This window comes from Cervus elaphus, chromosome 1, assembly GCF_910594005.1.
Source record: "Cervus elaphus chromosome 1, mCerEla1.1, whole genome shotgun sequence".
Lineage (NCBI taxonomy): Eukaryota > Metazoa > Chordata > Mammalia > Artiodactyla > Cervidae > Cervus > Cervus elaphus.
Genome location: NC_057815.1, coordinates 48,476,409 through 48,499,119, shown reverse-complemented (window position 1 = coordinate 48,499,119; position 22,711 = coordinate 48,476,409). Strand labels below are relative to the sequence as shown.

The 22,711-nt window shown below is 52.5% G+C and overlaps 1 protein-coding gene across 2 annotated transcripts in view; it reads right to left on the bottom strand.

Annotated features, from left to right (window-relative positions):
* Positions 1-7,534: 7,534 nt before the first annotated feature.
* The window catches only part of USH1C (USH1 protein network component harmonin), a 49,552-nt gene continuing 34,375 nt past the window's right edge, over positions 7,535-22,711 (bottom strand). The window contains exons 19-27 of one of the 2 annotated variants that reach the window (XM_043901834.1): positions 19,861-19,980; positions 18,439-18,489; positions 15,718-15,759; positions 15,189-15,242; positions 14,751-14,850; positions 11,679-11,785; positions 11,210-11,212; positions 10,259-10,314; positions 8,016-9,229 (exon numbers count right to left, since the gene is read on the bottom strand). In XM_043901834.1, the coding sequence (XP_043757769.1) occupies positions 9,103-9,229; positions 10,259-10,314; positions 11,210-11,212; positions 11,679-11,785; positions 14,751-14,850; positions 15,189-15,242; positions 15,718-15,759; positions 18,439-18,489; positions 19,861-19,980 (660 nt within the window). In that variant the 3' untranslated portion in view covers positions 8,016-9,102. The other variant, XM_043901825.1, reaches the window with a different exon arrangement.

Here is a 22,711-nt window from a genome sequence, read left to right as displayed (position 1 = left end):
TAGGTGAGTGATCACACTATTGTGATTATCTGGGTCGTGAAGATCTTTTTTGTACAGTTCTGTGTATTCTTGCCACCTCTTCTTAATATCTTCTGCTTCTGTTAGGTCCATACCATTTCTGTCCTTTATCAAGCCCATCCTTGCATAAAATGCAAATATATTTCTCAGGTGTCTATTTTTTTTTTTTTAAAGAAGCCCTAGCCTCCTGAGATTTGGAAATATATATGATGTAAAGAAGAAATTTTTGCTTTCACTTTCCCTAGAAGCATTTTGCCCTTCATACACCATGTGAGGGTCTTCCCTGATAGCTCAGCAAGTAAAGAATCTGCCTGCAATTCAAGAGACACAGGAGACATGGCTTGGTTCCTGGGTCGGGAAGATCCCCTGGAGGAGGGCATGTCAACCCACTCCAGTATTCTTGCCTGGAGAATCCCATGGACTGAGGATCCTGGAGGGCTATAGTCCAAAGGGTTACAAAGAGTCAGACATGACTGAGCAACTAAGCGTGTGCATGTGCGCGCACACACACACACACACATGCCATGAGAATTAGATCTGTAGCCATTTGTTTAGATAATTGCTTTTACCCAAAAGGATAACAAAACATATCCAGCAATTCCACCTGTGGATAGAGGCCCAAAATTATTGAAAGCAGAGTCTGGAAGAGATATTTGTACACCCATGTTCATAGCAACATTATTCACAATAGCTAAAGAGTAGAAGCAACCCAAGTGTACACCAGGAACTGAATGGATTTTAAAAATGTGCTATTTCCATACAATGGAACATTATTCAGCCTTAAAATCACATGCTACAACATGAAAGAACCTTGAGGAAATTATGCTAAGAAAAATATGTGTGCTTAGTCGCTCAGTTGTGTCCGACTCTTTGCGACCCCATAGTCTGTAGCCTGCCAAGCTCCTCTTCCATGGGGATTCTCTAGACAAGAATACTGGAATGGGTTGCAATGCCCTCCTCCAGGGGATCTTCCCAACCCAGGGATTGAACCCAGGTCTCCCACATTGCAGGTGAATTCTTTACCTGAGCCACCAGGGAAGTCGAGAAAAGACAAACACTATATGATTCCACTTATATGAGGTACTTGGAGTAGTCAAATTCATAGAGATAGAAAACAGAATGGTGGTTGCCAGGGCCTGAGGGGATAGGGGTTATGGAGAGTTATTTTAAATTTACTGAGTACAGAGTTTCAGTTGGGCAAGATAAAAGAGTTTTAGAAATGGATCGTGGTGATAGGTGCACAATAATGGGAGTGTGCTGAGTATCACTGGACTGTGCGCGTGAAAAGATTAGGACAGTAAATTGTAGGTTATATGTATTGTGTCACAATTTAGATAACAAAGATTCTGTTATCTCTCCAAGAGAGCCAGAAGGTTATAGCCAGGGCCAGTTCCCGAGGTTAAGCCCCTGAGGTACCAGAAAGACTAGAGCACTAGCTCCCTAGGTGTGTACGTTCAAGAAGCTTAGATTGAGAAGCCTTTCCATCCCTTCTCAAAGAAGAAAAGACTTTTTCAGTTTCCCTTTCAAGAGGGGAGGGAAATGGCTATCTGCTTCCTATATATAAATGGAGAAAACCCAGTTTACCATCCCTGGCCTATGGATTGTCCCATTACTCATGTAGGAGACTTTCCCATCTGGTTTTCATCTCATCACCTCAGGGGTAAGATCGGGGGCAATGGGAGGAGTGGGAAGGAGGGGCTGACTCCCTTATCATTGCCTATAAGATAATTGATAGGAAATCTGCCTCTGATCTAGAATACCTCCTGCACGCATTCAAGACACAATTAATGAGGATGAATATTAAACACCCAACCAGTGCATGTGTGTGCATGTGCGCACACAAACACACACGCTCAGCTGGTGGCCTGCTGGGGAACAGGTGCAGCTCCCCTAGTAAGGGAAGGTGCAGGAGGACTTTGCGCACAGAACATGTGGACGGGGAGCTAGCCCCCCCCCAGCTGCTGTAGTTGTGGGTGTGGAGCACTGAGGCAAGCTGAGCAACACCTCGACCTCAGAGTCCACCTTGGGGAAGCCGCATCTTGAAATGGGGCCCAAGCTCCTCTTTCTATCCATTGTAGATCAAAATAATAATAATAATGTTAATTTGAGATCCAAAAACTGTTTCTAAGCACTTTACCCCTATTCCTTTTGATTCTCACAATTCAGTGAAGTAGGTACTGTTTGGTTGTTGTTGTTGTTTAGTTGCTGTCAAATCTGACTCTGTTGCAACCCTATGGACTGTAGCCCGCCAGGCTCCTCTGTCCATGGGATTTCCCCACAAGAGTATTGGAATACGTTACCTTCTCCAGGAGAGCTTCCTAACTCAGAGATTGAATTTGTGTCTCCTGCATTAGCAGGTGGATTCTTTACCATGGCACCACCAGGGAGGCCCCAGGTACTGTTTATATAACACTTTTATAGTTGAAGAAATGGAGGTAGAGGTTAAGTAACATGCCCAAGGTCAGATTTCAATTCTCACTTCTCTGGACATTTGGAATCAAGTGTTGGAAACCCTGTATCTCAGCCCAAGAGTTCTGTGGTCATAGCAGATCTTTCACATCCACATTTCTTGTCCCCAAGTGGTGACCAAGGGGTAAAGTGGTGACCAAGCAGCCTGCCCTCGCAGCTGGAGTAGGTGAGAGTTCCACACACCAAGGGAGTTATCCCCTGGCCTCCTGAGCCTCCTCCCAGAGTAGATCAGAACAGAGGAGAAGGGAGACCAGAAGGAAGGGAGCTTTGGAGAACCAAGGTCCTTACGGACACTACTTTGGGGCCGCCAGATCTATTCCTTGTCCTCTGTGACAGCACCCCAATTTTCCTCTTGGAACCCAGTCTTCCCCTTTACTCAGTCCAGTCGGGTGCTGGTAGAGTTACATGGATGGACATGTGACCCAGGCCTGGCCAATTAGGGAAAGCCTACTCCCGGGGCAAATTTATTGGAACTACCAGGTTAGAGGAGTGCTCTTCCCATTGAGGTAGCACTACCTGGTAGAATATGTTTTGAATACTGGAGGCCATCTTGGCATCACATGGAAGAGCCCATCTGAGAATGAAGCCAACCAGAGGAGGGTAGAGCCAAGAGATGGTGTGATGGATAATTTTATGTCAACTTGGCTGAATGCTGCTATGAAGCTATTGTCTTTAGATGAAATTAGCCTTTAAATTAGTAGGCTTAGAGTAAAGAAGATTATCCTCCATGATGTGGGTGGGTCTCATTCGATCAGTTGAAATCCATAATAAAGAAACCCTACTTTAGGACATTAGGGTACAGATTGCCTTCATACACAAGCTGTAACATCAGTTCTTTGCTAGGTCTCCAGCTTGCTGGCCTGCCCTGCAAATTTTGGACTTAACCAAGGCCCATGATCATTTGAGTCAATTCCTTAAAAATCTCTCTGCCTTCCTTCACACTCACAGATGGTCAGAACAGATCATTGTTCTAACACTTGGATCCAACCAGATCTGACATCAAATACTCCTGGATTTTTCACTAAAGTAGTCGTCTTGAATTGAGTTTCTGTCACTTATCTCCTAAAGGGTCCATCTCAGGAGGGATCAGGAGCTCACACTGACTGAGTTCTGTGCCAGGCCCATCGCTCCCCTTTCACAGTCCCCTGGGCCTTGAAGGATGCAGAGAGATTCTCACGGGCGTGAAGTGGACAGTGTAGAGTGAACATGTGCAAAGACACAGGGAAGTCATACAGCATGACATGCCCAGGAAATCCATATGCGGCGGATGTGGAAAAAGTGATGGGCAAGAGACTGGGTTGGAGACGTTGTCAGGGGCTACGTGACGCAGGATTTGAATGCCAGGCTGAGGAGTTTGGACTTTGTCCCGAGGACAGCAAGGGAGCCACTGAAGAGCGTTAAGCAGAGCAGTTAAATGAACTGACTCAGGCTTTGGTTGGTTCACTGAGCAATGTGAAGCACACAGGATGCAGAGATAACAGAAGCAGAGAGAAATCATTTTATGGCTGGTGCTTTTCCTGGTGCTCTTGAAATTATATCCTAGACATCACTTCCCTCTCATCTACTGGAAGCAGTAAAGCACAGTGGTTAATGATGTGGCCTGCTGGAGCCACCCTGCCTGGCTCCCCATCCTGGCTCTTCCACTTACTGTCTATTTAACCTCAGGAGGGTCACTTAAGTCTTCATGCCTATTTCTTTAGTGAAAGTAACACCTTTGTCCACCTCTTACTAAAGTCTTGTAATGATTACATGTCATCACATACTTAGGGCTCAGCACAGTATTTGACACGTGGTAAGGTGGCACAGTGGTAAGAACCCGCCTGCCAAGGCAGGAGATGCAAGAGACATGGGTTTGATCTCTGGGTCAGGAAGATCTCTTAGAACAGGAAATGGCAACCTGCTCCAGTATTCTTGCCTGGAGAATACCGTGAACAGAGGAGACTGGCAGGCTACAATCCATGGGATTGCAAAGAGTAGGACACCACTGAGTCTCACACACACACACACACACCCCTCGTAGTTAGTAGCAATCTTACTCCTACCAAGGCCAGCAGGCAGCCTCCTAGGCTGCAAATCCCAGGCCCCAGGGCACCAGCAGTGGCAGGCCCCTGCCCTCTGTCCTCTCCCTGTGCCAGCCCCACCTGCCTTCCCTGGAGACCTAGTCTGCCTCCCTAGTTCTCACAGAGGCACGGCCAGCCCAGGCCTTGGAGAGCTGGGAAGGGTCACTGCAGGGACAGGAGAAGAAAAGGGCTTTTCGTTCTAGAAACAGATTCTCCTCTAAGTCTTGATCTTGGGAATTAGGCCGGAATCGGGTAAAAACCAGTTTCCCAGCCCTGCACAAGCCCAAAGGGGGTGTCCTGGGAACAGAGACTGTCAACTCAGCCCTTTCACTCCGTCTTCCAGATGCAGAGGTGAGAGGCTCAAAGCCGGCTCCACCCCAGGGACTGGCTGTGGGAAGAAACTTCAATGACATGGGACACAATGCTAAAAGTTCAGAGTCAAAGGGCAGCCTTGAATTCCCAGCCGTTTCGTCCCGTCTCCTCACTGTGCGGTGCGGTGGGAATGGCAGGTCTACCTCCACCTAAGGGGGGACTCTGGACAAGAGACTGCCTTTTTGGCCCTAATTTTCTTGAATACCCACTAACGGGGGTTGGATTCAAAGGTAGTAAATAGTGTTCTACTTAGGGGCCAGACGTTTGATTAGTTTTAACGGTTGCCTGGTTGACTGATTAGAAAAAGTGCTAGGATTGAAGGAGTGATGTCTGCCCTGCATGTGGGAGGCAGTGGGTGGTGTGTGGGCAGTCTTTGGCCTGGATGGGTTTTTTGTCCTGAGTACTCAGTCTTGGCTCTGAGGTGGATTCCCATGTCTGGCCCAGTCTCCCGGGTGAACTCTGAGCCTCAGTCGTGACCCTCATGTGCGCCCCCCTGTCCCCCGACCACCAGAAGGCCAAATACTGCTTTAGGCCTCCCTTCTATATATATTCTCTGAAGTTGTCCAGTCTTTAAGTGGTTGATGCCAATGTCTGCTGGATACTTTGAGCTCAACCTGGAATAGCTTTGCAATACACGAGAACTGATTTCCTTGAATCATGAGAGTCAGGCATCATAGAAAAGGAAGCTGAAGCCCAGGACTTACGTTCCCCCACTGTCTGCAGCCTCCCTTTATTTTATCCTCTCTTCTGGCCCAGTCCAATAGCACACTCTCCTGGCTCTTCTTTCACTAACCAGGGGCTCAAAGCCCTCTTTGTCTCACTCATCCGGTCTTGATAAGCACTGATAAACTCATTGACCCTGAGGTGCCAATAACTAAGAATAGCTGGAGATGAATTTCAAAGGGTGAGATTCCAGGCATGAAGGAGCTGAAGGCCTCAGCAGCAGTAATTGTAGGTCATACGAGGAAGTAACCATCCCTGAAGAACAGAACATTCATTGCTCTTCAACTGTGGGAAGAACTGTCCTGCTAACAGCCTAAAAACTGAGACATACCAATGAGGGTTGCCCTGCCCCCTACAGCTCAGAGTGGAGAAAGGTATGGGCTCCCGAGACAGAGCACCTGGGTTTTGAATGCCAGCTCCATAACTTTTTGACTGTGGGACTTGGTGAAAGTCACTTCACCTCTTTCTACCTCAATCTTCTGTTAATAAGATGGGGCTGATGATGGCAGTCCCTACCTGGTGGAGTTGTTGAGGGGAGTAGATGAGCTTACCATAGAAAGACCAGTACCTGGCAGACAGCTGATGCTAAGTGCTGCCTGTTAACATGGGGCTCCTTGGTGGGGTGAGGGGGTGCTGCAGCATCTTGGTCGTTGCACTTTGAGGTGGCAGACACCAGGGTCCAGCTCAGGGATGGCACATAGGAGGTGTCAGCACATAGGAGGTGTCCCTCAAAGGAGGGACCCCTTCCTACGGCCTTCACTTTGGAATTATCGCCAGAGCTAAGTTAGGAACCAGATAAGAAAACATAGAATTCCTCAGCATGGTTGCTATCTCTGGGAGCCAGCTGTGAGGAGGTCATCGTGGCTTCGTCTCTAATACGATCGGAAAATCCAACAGTTTCTCCCTCTCTCGTTCTTTCTCTCTCTGCTCCTCCTATTGATCATGACTTGCTGCCCACAAGTCTGTCCTTGCCTCAGCCGCCTTGTTGGGTGGCATGTGACTCTGCCCCCAGCTGCAGCTGACTGGACAGCTTTCCCCAAGACCGCGCATTCAGGTGAGTTGGCCCAGTCAGATTCTGCCTCTGGAATTGAGAATTGGGAAATGGTGGTGGAGCTACAGCTGAAAGGTCATCTAGAATTAGGTAGAAGATGGTGACGGCTGTGTTCAAGGTGAGCTCCGAGGATGCAGAAGAAGCTGGTGGCAGAGACAGGAAGCCTAGTCAGAGAGAGCTGCTCCTCTGAGGCACCTTAAATCAGAAACACCTTCCACTTCTCAGAAGGCCTGGGGACCCTCGGCTCCTCGTCTTGGAGCCCCATGATATGCCGACCACTCTTTTCCTTGGAGCCAGCCTGGGAGCTCATCCCTGGACCCTGAACCAGGAGGGCTTCCACTCACCCCCTGCCAGCCCCTGCAAGCTATGCCCTTCTGCCTCACGTCCTTGTCGCCTCCCGTGAGGTTTTACCGGATGTAATTTCATGGATGGAGTGGACCCCCTGAAGCCGCCTTGCTCACATCCTGTCTTGGTGACTTCAAGAGAAATAGCTGTGACCATGCTGTCTGTGAGAGAAACTGGGATACCTCACACCTTGAGGTGACCTTCTGGAGCTGCAGGCTTCAGCTACACTTTCTGGAATTGAGCAAAGTCCCTGCCACACAAGCTTCATTTCCTGCCATCCTTCTGCTGAGAAGACACTGAAGAGCCCAGCCTGTCTCCAGCTTCCCCTGCCCCCTGCTCCAAGCCAGCTCCTAGCCACTGGATCACATCCTTCAAGTCAGTCCCAGATCCCGGCACCCGGATCTGTTTCTCATTCTTGAATAGGAAGCAAAACTACATGAATTTTAATTTGACAGCCTTGAACCTGCTGTCCAAAGCCACACTCACTCCTATAAGCTGGAAAAGAAGTCTGCTTATTTTATTAATGAGTTCAGAGTAAGGTTGTGGCATCAATCTCGGCAGCAAGGAGATCAGGAGAGAGAGGAGAGGGATAGGGGTGTGGGGGGCGGGGGGAGAGAGAGAGAGATAGATCCAAGAGTCAGGTCCTAACAGAGTTCAAGGGAGGAGTCTCCCAGATTCACTGGGCCAGAGGGATGACAGAACAGTCTGGATCACAGGGCCTCTTCAGAATGGCTGGCTGCTCCCTCCCTCCCTGTTGGCCTTGAGAAGGTGGCCCGAGGTGCTCCTTACGCAGCCCTGCTTCAGGGTCAGAGGAAGTTTGCCATCCCTGGGGGGTGGCTGCCGGTTTCCAGGGAGCCTGCAGGCGGCTGTGTCTCAGATGGTTCCAGGCATGATGATCAGGAGGGTGGAGCCACAGTTCACTGGCTTCTAGGGCTGAATTTGTTTTCTCCTCTGAACTTCAGAAGAAGGTCCTGCGGGGAAGAGGAACAACCCAGGCGGGTGCAGGCCTGCGGGCGGGCACTCAGCCGAGGGCAGGGCCAAGGGCAGAGAGCATACACTGCGCCCCCTGAGGCACCTAGCCCTGCCGGCTTCCGAACGCCCCTCTTGGTGCAGGCCCCAAGCAGCCACACCCCAGCCATAGCCACGGCACACAGAAGCCAGGGAGGGAGCAGAAGGGACACCGGGGATGAGGTAAGAGGGGACCGGAAGGCAAAGGGGCCGAGGTCCCTCAAAAAGAGCAGAAGGCATGTGACAGAAAACAGACAGCCGCTGAGGCCACCCCGCAAGCCACAGCCACAGTTGAGGTCAACTGACTTGGGAGCATGAGGCCCTAACGTTTTGAGAAACTTGTAACAGAAAAGTCAGCACGTCCAGGCTTTGGTCTGCCCCAGAAGCTGCCAGCTGTGGGCTTTAGGCCACACCAAACACCAGGTTCACGGCCACCTACCAGCTCTGTCCATGGGCACCGCCCTGACACAGGGCAGGAAATACATCCCAAAGCTGGGCTCCACAGCGTCCCACAGATAGAGTCCAGAGTCAAGGGGAAGGGAAGGCGCCGAGGACAGTCTGGTCTGAGCCAGGCTAAGGCCGCAACAGGTCACAACAGCACATGGACCAGTCAGATAGGCCAGGCCTGGTTCTTTGGACCAGCTTCAGTTGCTTCTAAACTGCCCTGGCTCTACCCCAGCACAGTGCGCTGGTGGAGCTCCCAGAGGGTGGGCTCACAGGAAGGGGAAATCCAGGCTGTGCTTCCTTTGGGTTCTCTCAGCCCATCACGCCCGGTTTGAGGCGCTGCCTGTGCCCAGCAGAGAATGGTGCTCATGGGGGTGTGGTGGGGACCCAGGGCAGATCCCCAGGGCTGCGGGGCGTGAGGACACCCAGGTCTCAAGCATGCTACAAACTGGGCTCTGCTCGGCTTCCCTGAGCAGGAGGGCCTCTGAGTCCCACAGAATTCCAGCGTCATCACCAGCAGGCCCAGGTGGCACCTCAGGGATGGCACATCCCCTAGACACCAGTCCAAAGAACCTGCTGGCAGCAGACAGCCACGACATGCAGCCTGCCTGCCTATTCACCGTGGGGGCTGCCAGGCTCCAGCTGCAGGAGGAACCCGTGTCTAAGCATGGGAGCATGGTCTTCAAGGAGCTTTCGGATCGGTTGGGGGCTTTCGGCTGCAGAGGAGGGAAGAGAGGGGCTACATACGCAGAGCGGAGCAGGAAACACAAAACAGGGCTTGGTTATTCCAGGCAGAGCTCCTCCGGACCTCTCCCTTCACTGGGCTCCTGCTTTGGGTCCTGCCTGGACCCTGGGTTCCAGAATTAGTTGCTACAAGACCTTGATTTCTCTAAAACATACAGGACTCAGCCTCTGCTGGGAGGGGGAGCGAGCAGCCACAGCTGTGACAGGCAAGCACGGAGGTGGGGGAGGAGATGTGATGAAGTGAGGATGAAGGCCAGTGACAGAGGCACACAACAGAGATGGAGAGAGAGACAGAGGCAGAGACAGAAAGACAGACGCTGAGAGAAAATGGATGTAAAAGGGTGGCAAAGATGGAGAATTGGACTCAGAGCCAGAGTGGAGAGAGGCAAGTAAAGGGGGAGAAGGGGGAGAGGGATGAAGGGAAGATGGATGCAGGGGAGAGGAGTGGATGGGAGAGAGATGGACAGGAAGGATGGGGGAGTGAGAGGGAGGGGGAGGAAAGACAGAATGAGACAGAGATATGTACACAGAGACTGGAATGAGACACACACAGAGAAAGACAAACCCTGGACCAAGGAAAACCTGCAGGGTGGGGCCAAAGCCTACAGTCCTGGCTACATGAGGCAAAGTAGCTAAGGATCAGGAAGCCCCGCCAGAGAACAAAAGACACAGAAGTCTTTAAACTAGCTGGTGATGGGGCCAGAGATGAAGGGCTGTCTGGAGAATCAGAAATCTGAGGCTTTGTCCCTACTTCGTTGTTTACTTGGCCTGTTTTCCACATGGAAAGAAGAATTTGGACAAGACGGACTTGGAGACAGCTTTGGCAATACTTGAGGACTGTGACTTTGTTCTGGGCTTGCCCTAGACGGGGAGCTTTCTAGGATCAGTTACTACTAGATGTTGTGTGCTTGGGCTGTTCCTTCAAGCTGGAAGAGGGCTGGGGCTGGGGTGAGAGAAAGTGGCCAAGATTCTGGAGGAGGAGGAGGAAGACGACAGAGAGGGCCAGGCGCCTGCACACACTTACAGCTCATCGTCATACTCCTTGGGGGGACAGACGGCGATGACAAGGTCGATCCAGTCCTGTGGGGGGAAGCTGTGTGACTTGGGCATGCTCAGTGGTCGTGGCGTGTCTGCCCCTGCCACTCCGTTCCCATGCCTGGGCACCATGGCCCAGGACCAGCCAGCTGGGGTCTTCTTCCCATGGGAAGGTGGGCCCAGGTGGGGCTGGAGGTCCTTCTGGTGGGGAGGACTCTCACAGTGCAATCCTTCAGTCTGGGGAAGCTTCCAGTCTCTGAGGTTTCAGAACCACAGAGACCAGAGTTGCCAGGTCCTTGAATGATAGCATATTCCAAATGGTGATCTGTGGACCACAGTCAGGCAAAAACCTCAGAATCACTCAGGAAATTTCTTCAAATTCTAGATTCATGGACTTGGTCCCTAGAAATCTGAGGTTAGGTCCTGGGAAACAGCATTTTCAACAAACTCCTTAGGTCATCCTGATGCACAGCCAATTAGGGAACTTCAGGCTCTTTCTGCTCCTAACATTTAAATTCCCTCAATGGCATCACCGCCATCCTTAGCTTGTTCCTCATTGTCCATTCTTGGCTTGGGTATATCCAACACAAATTTTGTGGAATATCATTAGGCCCCTCTACCATGCAATTGTTCCTGATATTGAACTGAAATCTCTCCCCAGGACCTCCCTCCATCCAATCCAGTTTTGCCCTCAAAATCACAGAAAACACTCTGTTCCTTCTACACTAATGCAGCACTTCAGATAATCAAAGACAGTCATCATGTTACCCGTAAGTCTTCTCTTCTCCACATCCCTTCATGTGGGTCCCAGGCCCATCTGGTCAGCATCCTCGGCACTGAACTTAATATTTCAGGCTCGGCTGCCTGCATACAGTTGCACAGGTTGTGCATTGCACAACATGAGCGGGCACCATTCACATGGTAGTCTGTAGGAGAGCACCCCCTCTGATTGTGCAGTGCACAGCCTGGGAGACCTTACATGGCAGTCCTGACCCAGGTGGGTATCTAATGAGCCGGAGCAGACTACCACCAGCCCCTCCTCCATTCTGGGCCCTCTACTTCTGTTAATGCTTTCTAGTAGCCCCAAGCACTCTTTTGATTCCTGTTTGGCATGAACTTAGTGAAGACTTTCAAGTCTTTTTCTTGGGTGGGTTGCCACATCTGGTCTTGTGAAGTCTATTTATGTCACTTGGTTTTTGTGCTCAAGGTCAGAAACTGACTTTCTGAATTCTGTTTTGTCAGATTAAGACCACTGGCCAGATAGGATATGTGGGTGTCACCCAAGAGTTACCTGGACCTTGGATATCTACCCTGGGATAGGGCACCCTGACTGTAAGGTCTGGCTGAAGAGGCCAGGGTTTGAGGCAGGCAGACCAGGTAGGGAGAAGGGAGGGAATTTTTGTTCTTACCCCTTGATTCCAGGCCTTCTGCAAGGCAGCCTCAGCCTCAGCCAAGGTGTAGTCTGTCACGATCTTGCCATTGATGGCCATGATCTCATCCCCTTTCACAATGCCACCTGCAGGAAAGGAAGGCTGACATACAACTGGGCTGTACGTGGAAAACAGGGCGTCACTGTAGGGCCGCAGAAGGGGCCTGACTCTTGGGTTCAGAAAGCTCGTATAGGTTCAGAGAGCACGAGGGGAAACAAGTGACTAGGTTACTCAAGGGCAGCACTTCCTCCCCACCCCTTCACACGCCCTCCCCCCAGCTCAGCAGAATCGGGACACCAGTGATGAACTACTGCCAACCCAGCCTAGTCTCTCTGACTGCAGAGGAAGGCTGACCTGCATTTCCGGTGAGGTTAACCAGAAACACAAGCTACTTCTGTGAGCCCTCCCTCTGTGCATCAGCCGTTCTGGATGGTTTTAGGCCCCTGAGCCTGAGCTCTTTCCTGCCTCAGAGCCTTCACACGATGTTTCACCTGGAGCATTTGCCCTCACTCTTTCCTCATTTGTTCCAAGTCTGAGATAAAGCTCTTGAGAGGTCTTCTCTGACTCACTCCCCACACTCAGTCTCAAGTGGATCTTTCCTATTATTCTCTCATAACATAGTATTCTCCTGGTCTTTTCCTGTACAGCATTTTCACGATTTGTAATCATACATCTCTTTGTTGACTGGTGATCCCTCCTTTCAGACTGTCAGCTCCATAAGGGCAGGGACTGTATTTTTGACTCACCACTACATATCCAGTGCTTAATGAAATACCTAATACAAAATAGGAATTCTTGAATGAATGAGTGTGATTGAAGATGTTCCTGGATAAGCGGACCTATGATCTGATAAGTTGGAGAAAAGCTGAAGTTACAAACTAAATAGAAGTACTCGCTGCAGGACTTGTCAGAGCCTTGAATATACTAATAGAGTATGTTTGAGTATACTAACATGCACTGTTCCTCTCCAAGAAGTTGATTGTGCGTGGTTTCCCCACACACCTTCAACGTCAGAACCTCTCCTTATTTTTCTGAGGACTTCCTCCCAGTACTGGTGTCCACAGAACATTCTGTGTTATGTTGACACAGTTTACCCAGGAGCCTCGTGGGCACGAAGGCCTACCAGCCTGTGGTGTGTGCTACTGAAGATGGCGGCTGTGGTGGGTTAAAACACACACGCTCCTGGGGGAACTAACACCAGCTGCTTTATGTCCAAGCAGTGTGGGACCAAACTGTAGGCAGCAGCTTCTTCTGGGCAGTGGGCCCGGGGAGAGGCAGCTCTCACATTTTCATTTTGTACAAACCCAAGATGGAGCCTCAGGGCCAAGAAGACAGTGCTCGGGCTGGGGCTTCGTAAGGAGGGGAGGGCCCAGGAAGTCACCCGGCCATCCTGGTGCTCTTTCCCTGATAGATACAGCAGACAGGTGGGGCCGAGCATCGGCCCTTCCCTCAGCTGGTGCGGGAAAGGAAGGCAGAGGAGGAGGCTGTGAGCCAGGTGGGCAGAGGTGGGCCACGGCAGCTGCCTGCTTGACCAGGAACCCCTCCTACAGCAGAAATGAAGGCTCAGAGTGTGGCTGTGAGGGACGAGGTCATGAAGGCCATGGAAGGCCGAGCTGGGCTCACCCAGGTAACTCACAGAAGCCTGGCTGCCACCGTGGTCAGGTCACCTTGCCGTCACTCCGCCTCCTTCCTCAGGCCTGCACCACCCTCTGTTCTCGCCTCAGCTTGTGGGAGAGACTCCAGCCTAGCACTGTTGAGAAGGGATCTGACCCCGGGATTCCCTGCAAGGGTGTGTGGTGTGTTCATCGCTCAGTCATGTCCGACTCTTTGCGACTCCGTGGACTGTAGCCCACCGGGCTCCTCTGTCCATGGATTCCCCAGGCAAGAATACTGGAGTAGGTTGCCATGCCCTCCTCCAGAGGATCTTCTCTACCCAGGGATCAAACCTGTGTCTCCTGCATTGCAGGCAAATTCTTTACCATCTGAGCCACCAGGGAAGCCCTCTTTGGCCTGCTAAGGGACTCCTCCTTCAAGGGCATCTATCCCTCCACAAGGAGTCAGGAGTACAGAAAGGCTGCCTGGACTGGAAGAAGAATTCATTAGTGGTGGCGTTTTGGACACGGACACTTGAATGGGTTGATCGTTTGAAGCATGAGTCTGTGCTGGGTCCACAGAGGCTTCACTCATTAGCAGGGGCTGTTTTTTGTTGGTAAGGGGATCAAGGCAAAGCAAGAAGATCTGCTGCAGAAGGTCCCAAGCAAGGGTGGCACTTGTGCTGGCCAGTAAAGCAAAGGAGCAAACTGTTGTGTCCAAGTGCTGCCTCCACTGCTACTGGCCGCGGGCCCTGAACCCTTCCCGTGCCTCAGTCTCCTGGGATGTGAAATGAGAGTGATAACCATATCTACTCTCAGGGTTGTATATGGATTAAATAGGTTAATGCACATGAAATACTTAGACACAGGCCATATGCAGGTATAGAATAACATCTGGTGCAAGGTTAGCTATGGACAGATATTAGCTCTTATCATGGTTAAAAGCACAGGTAAAATTTCAGTGGTTTCTCTCTTGCCTTTACTTGTGTAGTCCTCTCTGCCTGGAAAGCTCCTTCTCTGCTTCTCAAGGCAAGCATTGACTTACGTTTAAAGGCTCAGCTCAGGTATCACTGTCGCAGGGAGCCCTCCAGGCTGCCCCCTTTCCCTCAGTGGGTCAGGCCCTCAGGCGTCCCACAGCTTCCCTCCACCCTCTCAGTCCTCGGCCAGCCCATAGCACACCACACTGTTACAGTCAGCATTTGGTGATTCTGAGGATGTTTCCACCCCTAGACAGGGAGCCCCTGGTGGGCAGAGTGGTGTCTGAGTAGCTCTGTGCCCGTAGATCCCGACACCATCATGTGCCTGCGGGGAACGTGTGGGACTGGTGGACAGATCCAGCGGGGACAGCATTCCTGAGAGCTGTCAGCCCGCTCCCAGCAGGCTGCTGTTTGCTTTCCTGGAGGAGCCGGTATAACCATCACACCACCCCCAAACCTGAGCACGGCTGGTCCCCACTCACCATGCTGCTCAGCAGCTCCGCCCTCGTAAACGGCAGAGACAACCACCTTCCCGATCGGTGAGTCCACACCGCCTTCCAGGGCCAGGTCTAAAGCTCCCTCCTGATGAGAGGGAAACAGGCCTTTGGAGCCAGGCAGACAACAGACTGCGGGCACCTGGGCACCCAGGGCCCTCTTCTTGGGGCCACAGAGAGGGCAGGAGAAGCCATGGGGACAATGACGGGCAGTGCCATCAGCAAGAAAATGGGATGTGGGCACCAAGTGGGGCCTGGGCATGTGGTCCCGCCAGAGGAAGGGGTGTCCCCAGGGGGGTGGAGGAGAGTGGGGATCTGAGAGGTCACCCAGGAGTCACTTTGAGAGTAGGAGAAACAAGGGACCAAGACGGGAGGGGACAGGGACAGAGAAGCGTGGTCCCCGCCCAACCTCCGTGTGCCCCATACCTTCTTAATGCGCAGGAGCCGGACGTCCTTCCCCATGATCTGCTCCGGGGTGAACTAGAGGAAGAAGACAGGGGTGAAGGATGCAGGTGGGGGAAGGGGTGGGAGGGAAAGCCAGGCATCTGTGGGACTTTGGGCCCTGGAGAAGGGATGGACAAGGGGACCCTGCCTGCCCCATTCCCATCAGTCATCATTTGGGGGCCCCATGGACGCCCATACACAGAGATGGTTTGTCCCTGGAATTATTGCGAGGACTGGGTGATAGCAGGCCTGGTATCACCAGCACAGTGCCTGGTACGTAGTTAGTGCTCAGCAAGTGTAACTATCGTTATAAAGCACACGCACACACAGTTCACAGCGGAATGCTGTTGGAGAGAAACCTTTACAGGCAAGAGCCTCCTCGGCACTCTTCATAGCCCCTAACTCATCCCCAGGACCCTCAGAGCCCAGAAGGCATCACCACCAAATAGACCATAACCCCCGGCCCCCTGCTCCTGGGCTTACTCCCCAGGGGAGGAGAGTCATTTCTCACCATGGAGTAGGGGTCGAAGCCTTCCTCATATTTCCGGAAATCCTGGAAGCAAAGAGAGAGTGTTAGGGCTTCGGGCTCCTCCAGGGGCACTGCAAGAAACAAGCTTAGGGCGAAGGAAGACAGGGAATGGCTGGGAGGTAGGGAGAGAGTGGCGGGCTGAAGAGGCAGCTGTGGCCAGCATAGGGCATGGTCGCCCCAACAGCCAGAGCATCTATGTCTGGGAGAAGCAGGAAGCTTGGGAAGCATCTGAAGGACTCCAGCCCTGTTCCAGAGAGGTGGGCATCTGTGACTGGCAGGGGCACCTGCTGACATCGAGGGCAGCCTTCCTGAAGGTCTCCTTGCCCACAGCTTTAGGTCTTTCAGGCCCTTTCTCAGTCCCTCCAAGCCCCCCTGAAGCCAGGTCCAGGTTCTGGGGGTGAAGCCCAGTTTTTCTCCACCCACTGCTCTGACCCCCAAAGAAGGACAAGATGGCTCAGGGGCCTTCCTGTGGAAACCAGCTACAGCATGATGGGCGTGGGGAAGGGACGTCAGGCGCCCAGAGGAAAAGGGGGTGTCTGCTTGCCCAGTGCCCGGTACCATTCTTCATGTCATGCTTATGTAGAAGGCAAGGCTCCCCCAGAACTCTAGCCAAGGGAGGAGGCGGGGGACCCTCAGCTCACAGGACCTGGCTTAGTGGGGGCTGTGGGGGCAACCGCCCCAAGAAGTAGAAACAAAGTCACAAGAAGGGAGAAGGAAGGGCAGAGTCAGAAAGCACAGTCTTTCCAGGAGTCACGGGCAGAGAGCGGGAGCCTGGGGTCCACAGACTGAGGGGGCTGGGCACCCCAAGCCTGGGGGCAGCAAAGCCTCAGTCAGTCCCCGTGGCAAGGTGGGTACAAAGGAGAAGCCCTGTGACAGACGCCCATACACGCTTTGTTGAGTGGGGCCACCCCCAGCACATAGTCACCTGGGCCATACCGTGTCCCCTGGGGCCTGTGGTTGGCATCATGGGCGGCCACAGCCCCCTATATGCCCAGCACGGACCAACCAATCTCAGGGCACAAGACAGGGGCCAGAGACCAGCAGACAGATCCCTGGGCATCTGCCTCCCCTGCCTCCTCATGAGCCTTCATCACTCAGGCTCAACCCAAATAGCCTGGGGGTCTCCAGCCCGGCCCAGCTCTGAAGCCGCTCCCAGGCTGGCGTGTGGGTGTCAGGGCAGCAGACAGAGGAAGAGGTGCAGCAAATCCATGGGCAAGAAGGGTAATGGCAGGACGTGGAGTCAATTCTCTTCTACTAAGAGGTCTCTGCCTACCCATGGCTGTTTCTTCTGGAAAACTGGCCATGGGTCTCCCTCTTTCCCTCTCTCTGAGAATCTGCTCTCAGTCACAGGCCAGATGGCAAGGACTTGTGCCTTGTGTGAATTCAGATGAGAGATCTGTAAGCCACTAGCGCCCGTCAGTCCTTGAAGAGGGAGTTAGCCCTTCATCCAACAGTTGGAGACCCTGGGACCCAGAGAGGTGATATTCACGATCAAGAGGGTGGTAGAGGATTTAGGAGCCTGACTATGGAGCCCGACCTCCTAGGTCAAATTCAAATATGGGGTCTGACACTGGCTGTGCCACCAAGGGCATGATTCCCAATCTTTCTGCACCTACCAAATGGGGATGACATAAGTGCTTACTTCCTAGGTTCTGGTAAAGATTAAATACATAAAGCATTTACAAACAGTGCTTGGCACAGCACACCTTGGGTACCTGTCACGGCCTAGTGGGTACCTGTCAGTGCCTGGCCTCCTTAGAAGGCCCCCTCTGTCTCACTGTACAGTTGATACCTCCCGTTTCCTCCCTGCCTGCAGTCTGTTTCAGCCTGTAGTCAGATATTAGGCTATTGGTGAGCATGTCGGTGGGCTTCCCGAGTGGCTCAGTGGTAAAGAATTTGCCTGTCAATGCAGGAGACCCAGAAGACATGGGTTCAACCCCTGGGTCGGGAGGATCCCCTGGAGGAGGAAATGGCAACCCACTTCAATATTCTCGCCTAGAGAATCCCATGGACAGAGCCTGGCAGGTTACTACAGTCCATGGGGTGGCAAAGAGTTGGACATGACTGAGCACGCACACACGATGATGTTAGCTGCAAATCTCCATCTTGGGCTCTTTCATCGGCAATGAGACGGCCAAACCAATGGCTGGCTCTGAGGATGTAAGCCCCAGGAGGTGGGAGGATAAATGGTTGCCTGCCTGAACCCACTCAGGGACCAGCAAGGTCTTCTGCGGGCCCCGTGCACAGGAGTGCCCCCTGCAGATAGAGGTCCTTGGTCCCCACTTTGTGCCTGATGTTGGTTTGGGGCCAAGTGGGGTTTGTTGAAGCTGTGATCTGCCTTTAGAAGGAAAGGAGGGGCAGGGTCAGGGAAACGCCTCCAGCAACCCTTTCTCTCTACGGCTGGAGCAAGCAGACATCTTGGCCTCTGCGACACTCTGAGCCTTCCCTCTTCCTGCTCCTCTATGAACCAACGGCAGCAAAAGAGGTGAATCCCCAGGGACCTGCAGCTTGCTCAGCTTGGGCGTGGGGTCTCAGCACCCCAGGGCCCACCTTATATGAGAACCCCCCAGCCCCGAGCCACAGGCTGCCAGCAGATGGTGCCTGGGGCCGCCTCGGAGCTGACAGGCACCCCTAGAGAGGTCACAGTGGGAGGGGCAGAAGGAGGTGCAAAGGACCACAGACACACGACGGGGATCCTTTTACTTGTCGGAACGCTGTCTGATAAACCACCATCCTCTTCAACATCTCCTGTGGCTGCCAGGGAAAAAAAAAAAAACAAAAACTATGCTGGACTCTACCAATAGGTCTCGTCTGCCCCCTGGTGCCAGGCCTTGGGCTTGCCAGCCTGGGGCTGCCTGGCCAACATCCCTCCCCAGACAGATGCAGCCTGATTTATGGTGGAGGGGGCCCTCAACACTCCCAGACACAGCAGCTCCCAGTCCCAGGCGAGCAGACACTGCCCCTTGTCATCAGCCTGAAACGCAATGCCGAGGTATCCACAGGCTGTCATGGGAGAGTGAACTTTCACTCTTTGGGGAGCTGAGGGGACAGCTAAAACTCAAAATAAGTATCAAAGCGGCTCCACCCTGACATTTGGATAGGCTTTCCTTGAGAGGGGAATATAAACTCTAGCACGGCTCTTCCCACCGTGGGTGGGAGGCCTGTCAGTGGCCGGCACCCCTGGAGGGGGTGCACCTGAGTTCAAACTGGCTCACTCATAGGTGATGGGGGGTGGGTAGGCCGTCCCCCTCCACCCCAGGCCCACACCCCACACTCCAGCCCCAGCGAGGAGTGAGACGTGAAATGGAGAAGGGAAACGGGCCAGCTTTGCTCACTGCCCCATCTGAGGGTGACCCACCACAGGCCTTAGGGGCTCAGGCCAGAGCAACTGGAATCACTGTTGGTTTTGGCAAAATGGCAAGGAGATAAGAACTTGGGCTTTGGAGTCTGAAAGACTGGAGTAAATAGTCAGACTTGGCTCTGCCTTGGATAACCTACTTAACCTCTCTAAGCCTCAGTTTCTTCAAGTGTTGAACAGCGGTAGCAAAGGAACCATCTCACTGGATTATTGTGAGGGTTAAATGGGGCCTTACAGAGCCTGGGACTTCCCTGGTGGCTCAGATGGTAAAGCATTTGTTTACAATACGGGAGACCTGGGTTCGATCCCTGGGTCGGGAAGATTCCCTGGAGAAGGAAATGGCAATGGGGTACTCCAGTACTCTTGCCTAGAAAATCCCATGGACAGAGGAGCCTGGTATCCATGGGGTCGCAAAGAGTCGGACATGACTGAACGACTTCACTTTTACTTTACAAAGCCTGACACATGGAGGCTGATAATAATCAGTGCTGTTATTATTTTTACTTTGAGATGGCGCTCTAGGCCATTTGATCAAGTGAGGGACAGGAATTTCACTGGTTGTGGCAACACTCACCTATACCCACATGGATTCACCACCTGGCTAATGAGAAGGTTATTAGCCTTACAAAGAGTTATTAGAGAGTTATTACAAACTCTGATGTGAGTTTGAATCCCACCTCACTTTTCCTCTAGAGGCAGCAGCAGCCAGGGGAGACGCCCATGTCCACTCCTCTGAAGCAGCCTTGCAGGGGACTCGAGGGGCTTACCAGGACCTCAGATTTCACAGGTGGCCTGTAGACATAGTTGGACTCCTGGTGGACCATGACCGGCTTGGAGATGGTGGACACGCCAGGGCCTCGTGGAGGCTGTGGGCTTGGGCAGAATGTCTACAGGGGTTAGTTTAAAGAGAGGCCCATGTGAGGTCATGAGATGGGTGGCCCAGGCCAACCACAGCACTTTGACACACAGGCAAATTCACACCATGCACTGAGCCAGCTTGGTCCGTTCGCCCTGCGGGATGTCCTAGGTGTGTGGCCTTCAGCAGAGGGACGAGACGTCCATCGGCCACAGTGTGTCCTGAGGCCACAGAAACATTTGGGTGGTTCCGAGGAATCAGGGACTTGAGCCGGAGCCTGTTGTGGGGGCGCCAGCAGGCACTGCCACTCAGAGGAGACTCTCGAGGCTCCCCCTCAGCGGCCACGGGTGCCATCCATCCTCTTCTCTTTCTAAGGAGGCAGCTGCAGTTCCCGGACTGCACACGCAGCATCTGCTGCTCCTGCTGGGTGGGCACAGAGTCCCTGGAGGCGGGGGGGGGGGGGGGGGGGGGGGGGGAGGGTGGACCAGTAAGCACAGCGTCAGGAGAGCTGATGCAACATGTCTGCTTGGCTCTGACCCACTTGATCATCTTGGGCAAGACAAATCGGGTCACAGCCCTGCCCTGAACCCTTCATGGGTCCCCATTGACTACCAAGCTCCTTGGCTCAGCCCCCAGGGGCTTGTCTACCTTCCTTGGCAGTCTCATCCTCACTCCTTGCCCTCCTCACACTGCCTAGATTGAGCCTCCAAACTGCTCAGCTCTCTCGCCTTGAGGGTTTTGCACATGCTCTCCCCTCCTGCTTTACGTGCCCAGATGTTGGCTTGGGTGTCACCACCTTTGGGGACCATTCCTTGAGTTTTTCCTCCCCACCCCCTCCTGCAGTTCCCTCATCTGCCCTGGTGTGCGGGAGTTTCCTGCTGACTTGGCTGTCCTCCCACCAGACTCAGGACTGGGCTGTCCATCTTGTGCTGGTTCTCAGCGCCCAGCACAGCGTCTGGCACAGAGTAGGAGTCACTAAACAAGTCACATGAGCAAATGAAGGACTTAGTAGGTAAGTGGACGCCTGGGGCAGGGGGTAGACAGTGCCCTGGAAACCTTCCTCTGGCAGGTGCCTGTGTGGCTGACACGGGTGTTTGTTTCCACCACCTGAGACCTGCTGGGGGCAGGGCTGACTGTGCAGACGTGTGATGGTCCACACGTCCTACGGCAGCACTGATGACCCTCACTTGAGCATGCAGGGAGGAGGAGGATGGGCAGGGTCAGTGATGCACGGACCAAAGTGCTGATACAGGAGAGATGAAGCTAACCGAGACAGCTAACCCCCAACCTTCATGGCTTTTATGTCACTTAAGACATTTAGGGTCCAATTCTTCAGAGGCTCCTTGTGTGTGTGTGTGGGGGGAGATTTTAATTTTCTCTCTGCTCTGATCAGGAACTATCAGTGGGAACTTCATGATGACTGGGGGAATCTGAGCAAGTGGGACCTGGTTTTGAATCTTGACCCTGACTCAAAAGGCTGCAGGTTACCTCTAATCTCATGGTTGCAGCTTTACCCTAATTTTCTTGTACCCTGATCTGTCACTGATCATAGGTAATATCTATTGAGCACCTCCTATGTGCTCCAATTATTAACTTAGAATGAGTTCATGTATTAATTCATTTGATCCTCATAATAAGTAGGTGTCATTAGCATTCCTATTTTATAGATGAGGAAACCCAGGCTCAGACAGATGAAGCAATGCATGCCCAAAGTCATAGAGCCAGCGACTGAGCCAGGATTCAAACCTGGGTAGTTCCTTCTTGCCATTGTTATGTCCATGGCACCTGCAATAGCCTTCTCCCATCCTACATGTATTACTATCCCCCAAGGCTCAACTCTAAAGAGGTGCCGTCAACCTCCCATCAGAATGAATCCCTCCCACAGCACCTAGCCTGTGCTGCTGTTATAGCTGATTCCCGCCTGGTCAGCTGTTAATCCTTTAGCTGGCAAAGTCCTGGAGAGCAGGACTGTGCCAACTGTCTCTGTGCTGTCTTCAGCTCTGCTCCCCGCACCCTGCTGCCATGGCCCCGACACAGAAGCACAGGGAAGGTGCTCAGTTGATTACTGAGTTGAATTCTTTGAGGGAAAGCTGCTGCCCCTCTTGGTGGGGGCCCCTCTCAAGAAGGATGTTGGCTTCTGTGCCAGACTCACTCAGCCTTCTGCAAACCTGCTCTGGCTGGGCCTGGGGGCAAGACATCCTTGGAATGCCAGACTTCCGTCAGGGCTCGGGGCTCAGGACCCCACTGGGAGTCCCTCTGAGAGGCTCCTGCTGGCAGTTGCAGCCTTGTCAGCATCTGGCACTTTCTTTGTTCCCAAATTCCTTCCTCCAAGCACTCCCGAATGAGATGCTTAGTCTGCACTTCATGCAGGAACCCAAACCCATGCAGCAAAGGTTAATAAAAATAGCTGATCAGGTACTACTGACTACCCTGCCCTCAAACCCCACTCTTAGTCAACATGAGCAGCTGTAGTTCTGACTGAAGTCTTCCCTTACAGCTACTGGAGCAGAGAAATATTTTGTTTTTCCCTCCCAGGGATCAAAGCTCTGTGTCTTCACTATGGATTGCCTCTTAGTCTTTGGCTAAAGAACAATTAATGAGGAATATGTCTTTTTGAGAAAGATCACTGTTCTGCCTGCTGACATCCAAGAAAAAGGTCCCTAATCTTTTAGTTGCAAATTTGGAGCTTTCTAGGAACTATCCATTTTCATTTTTTTCCATAGCTGGCAGTTGGCCAGAAATTTCTGGGTATTATGCTTCAA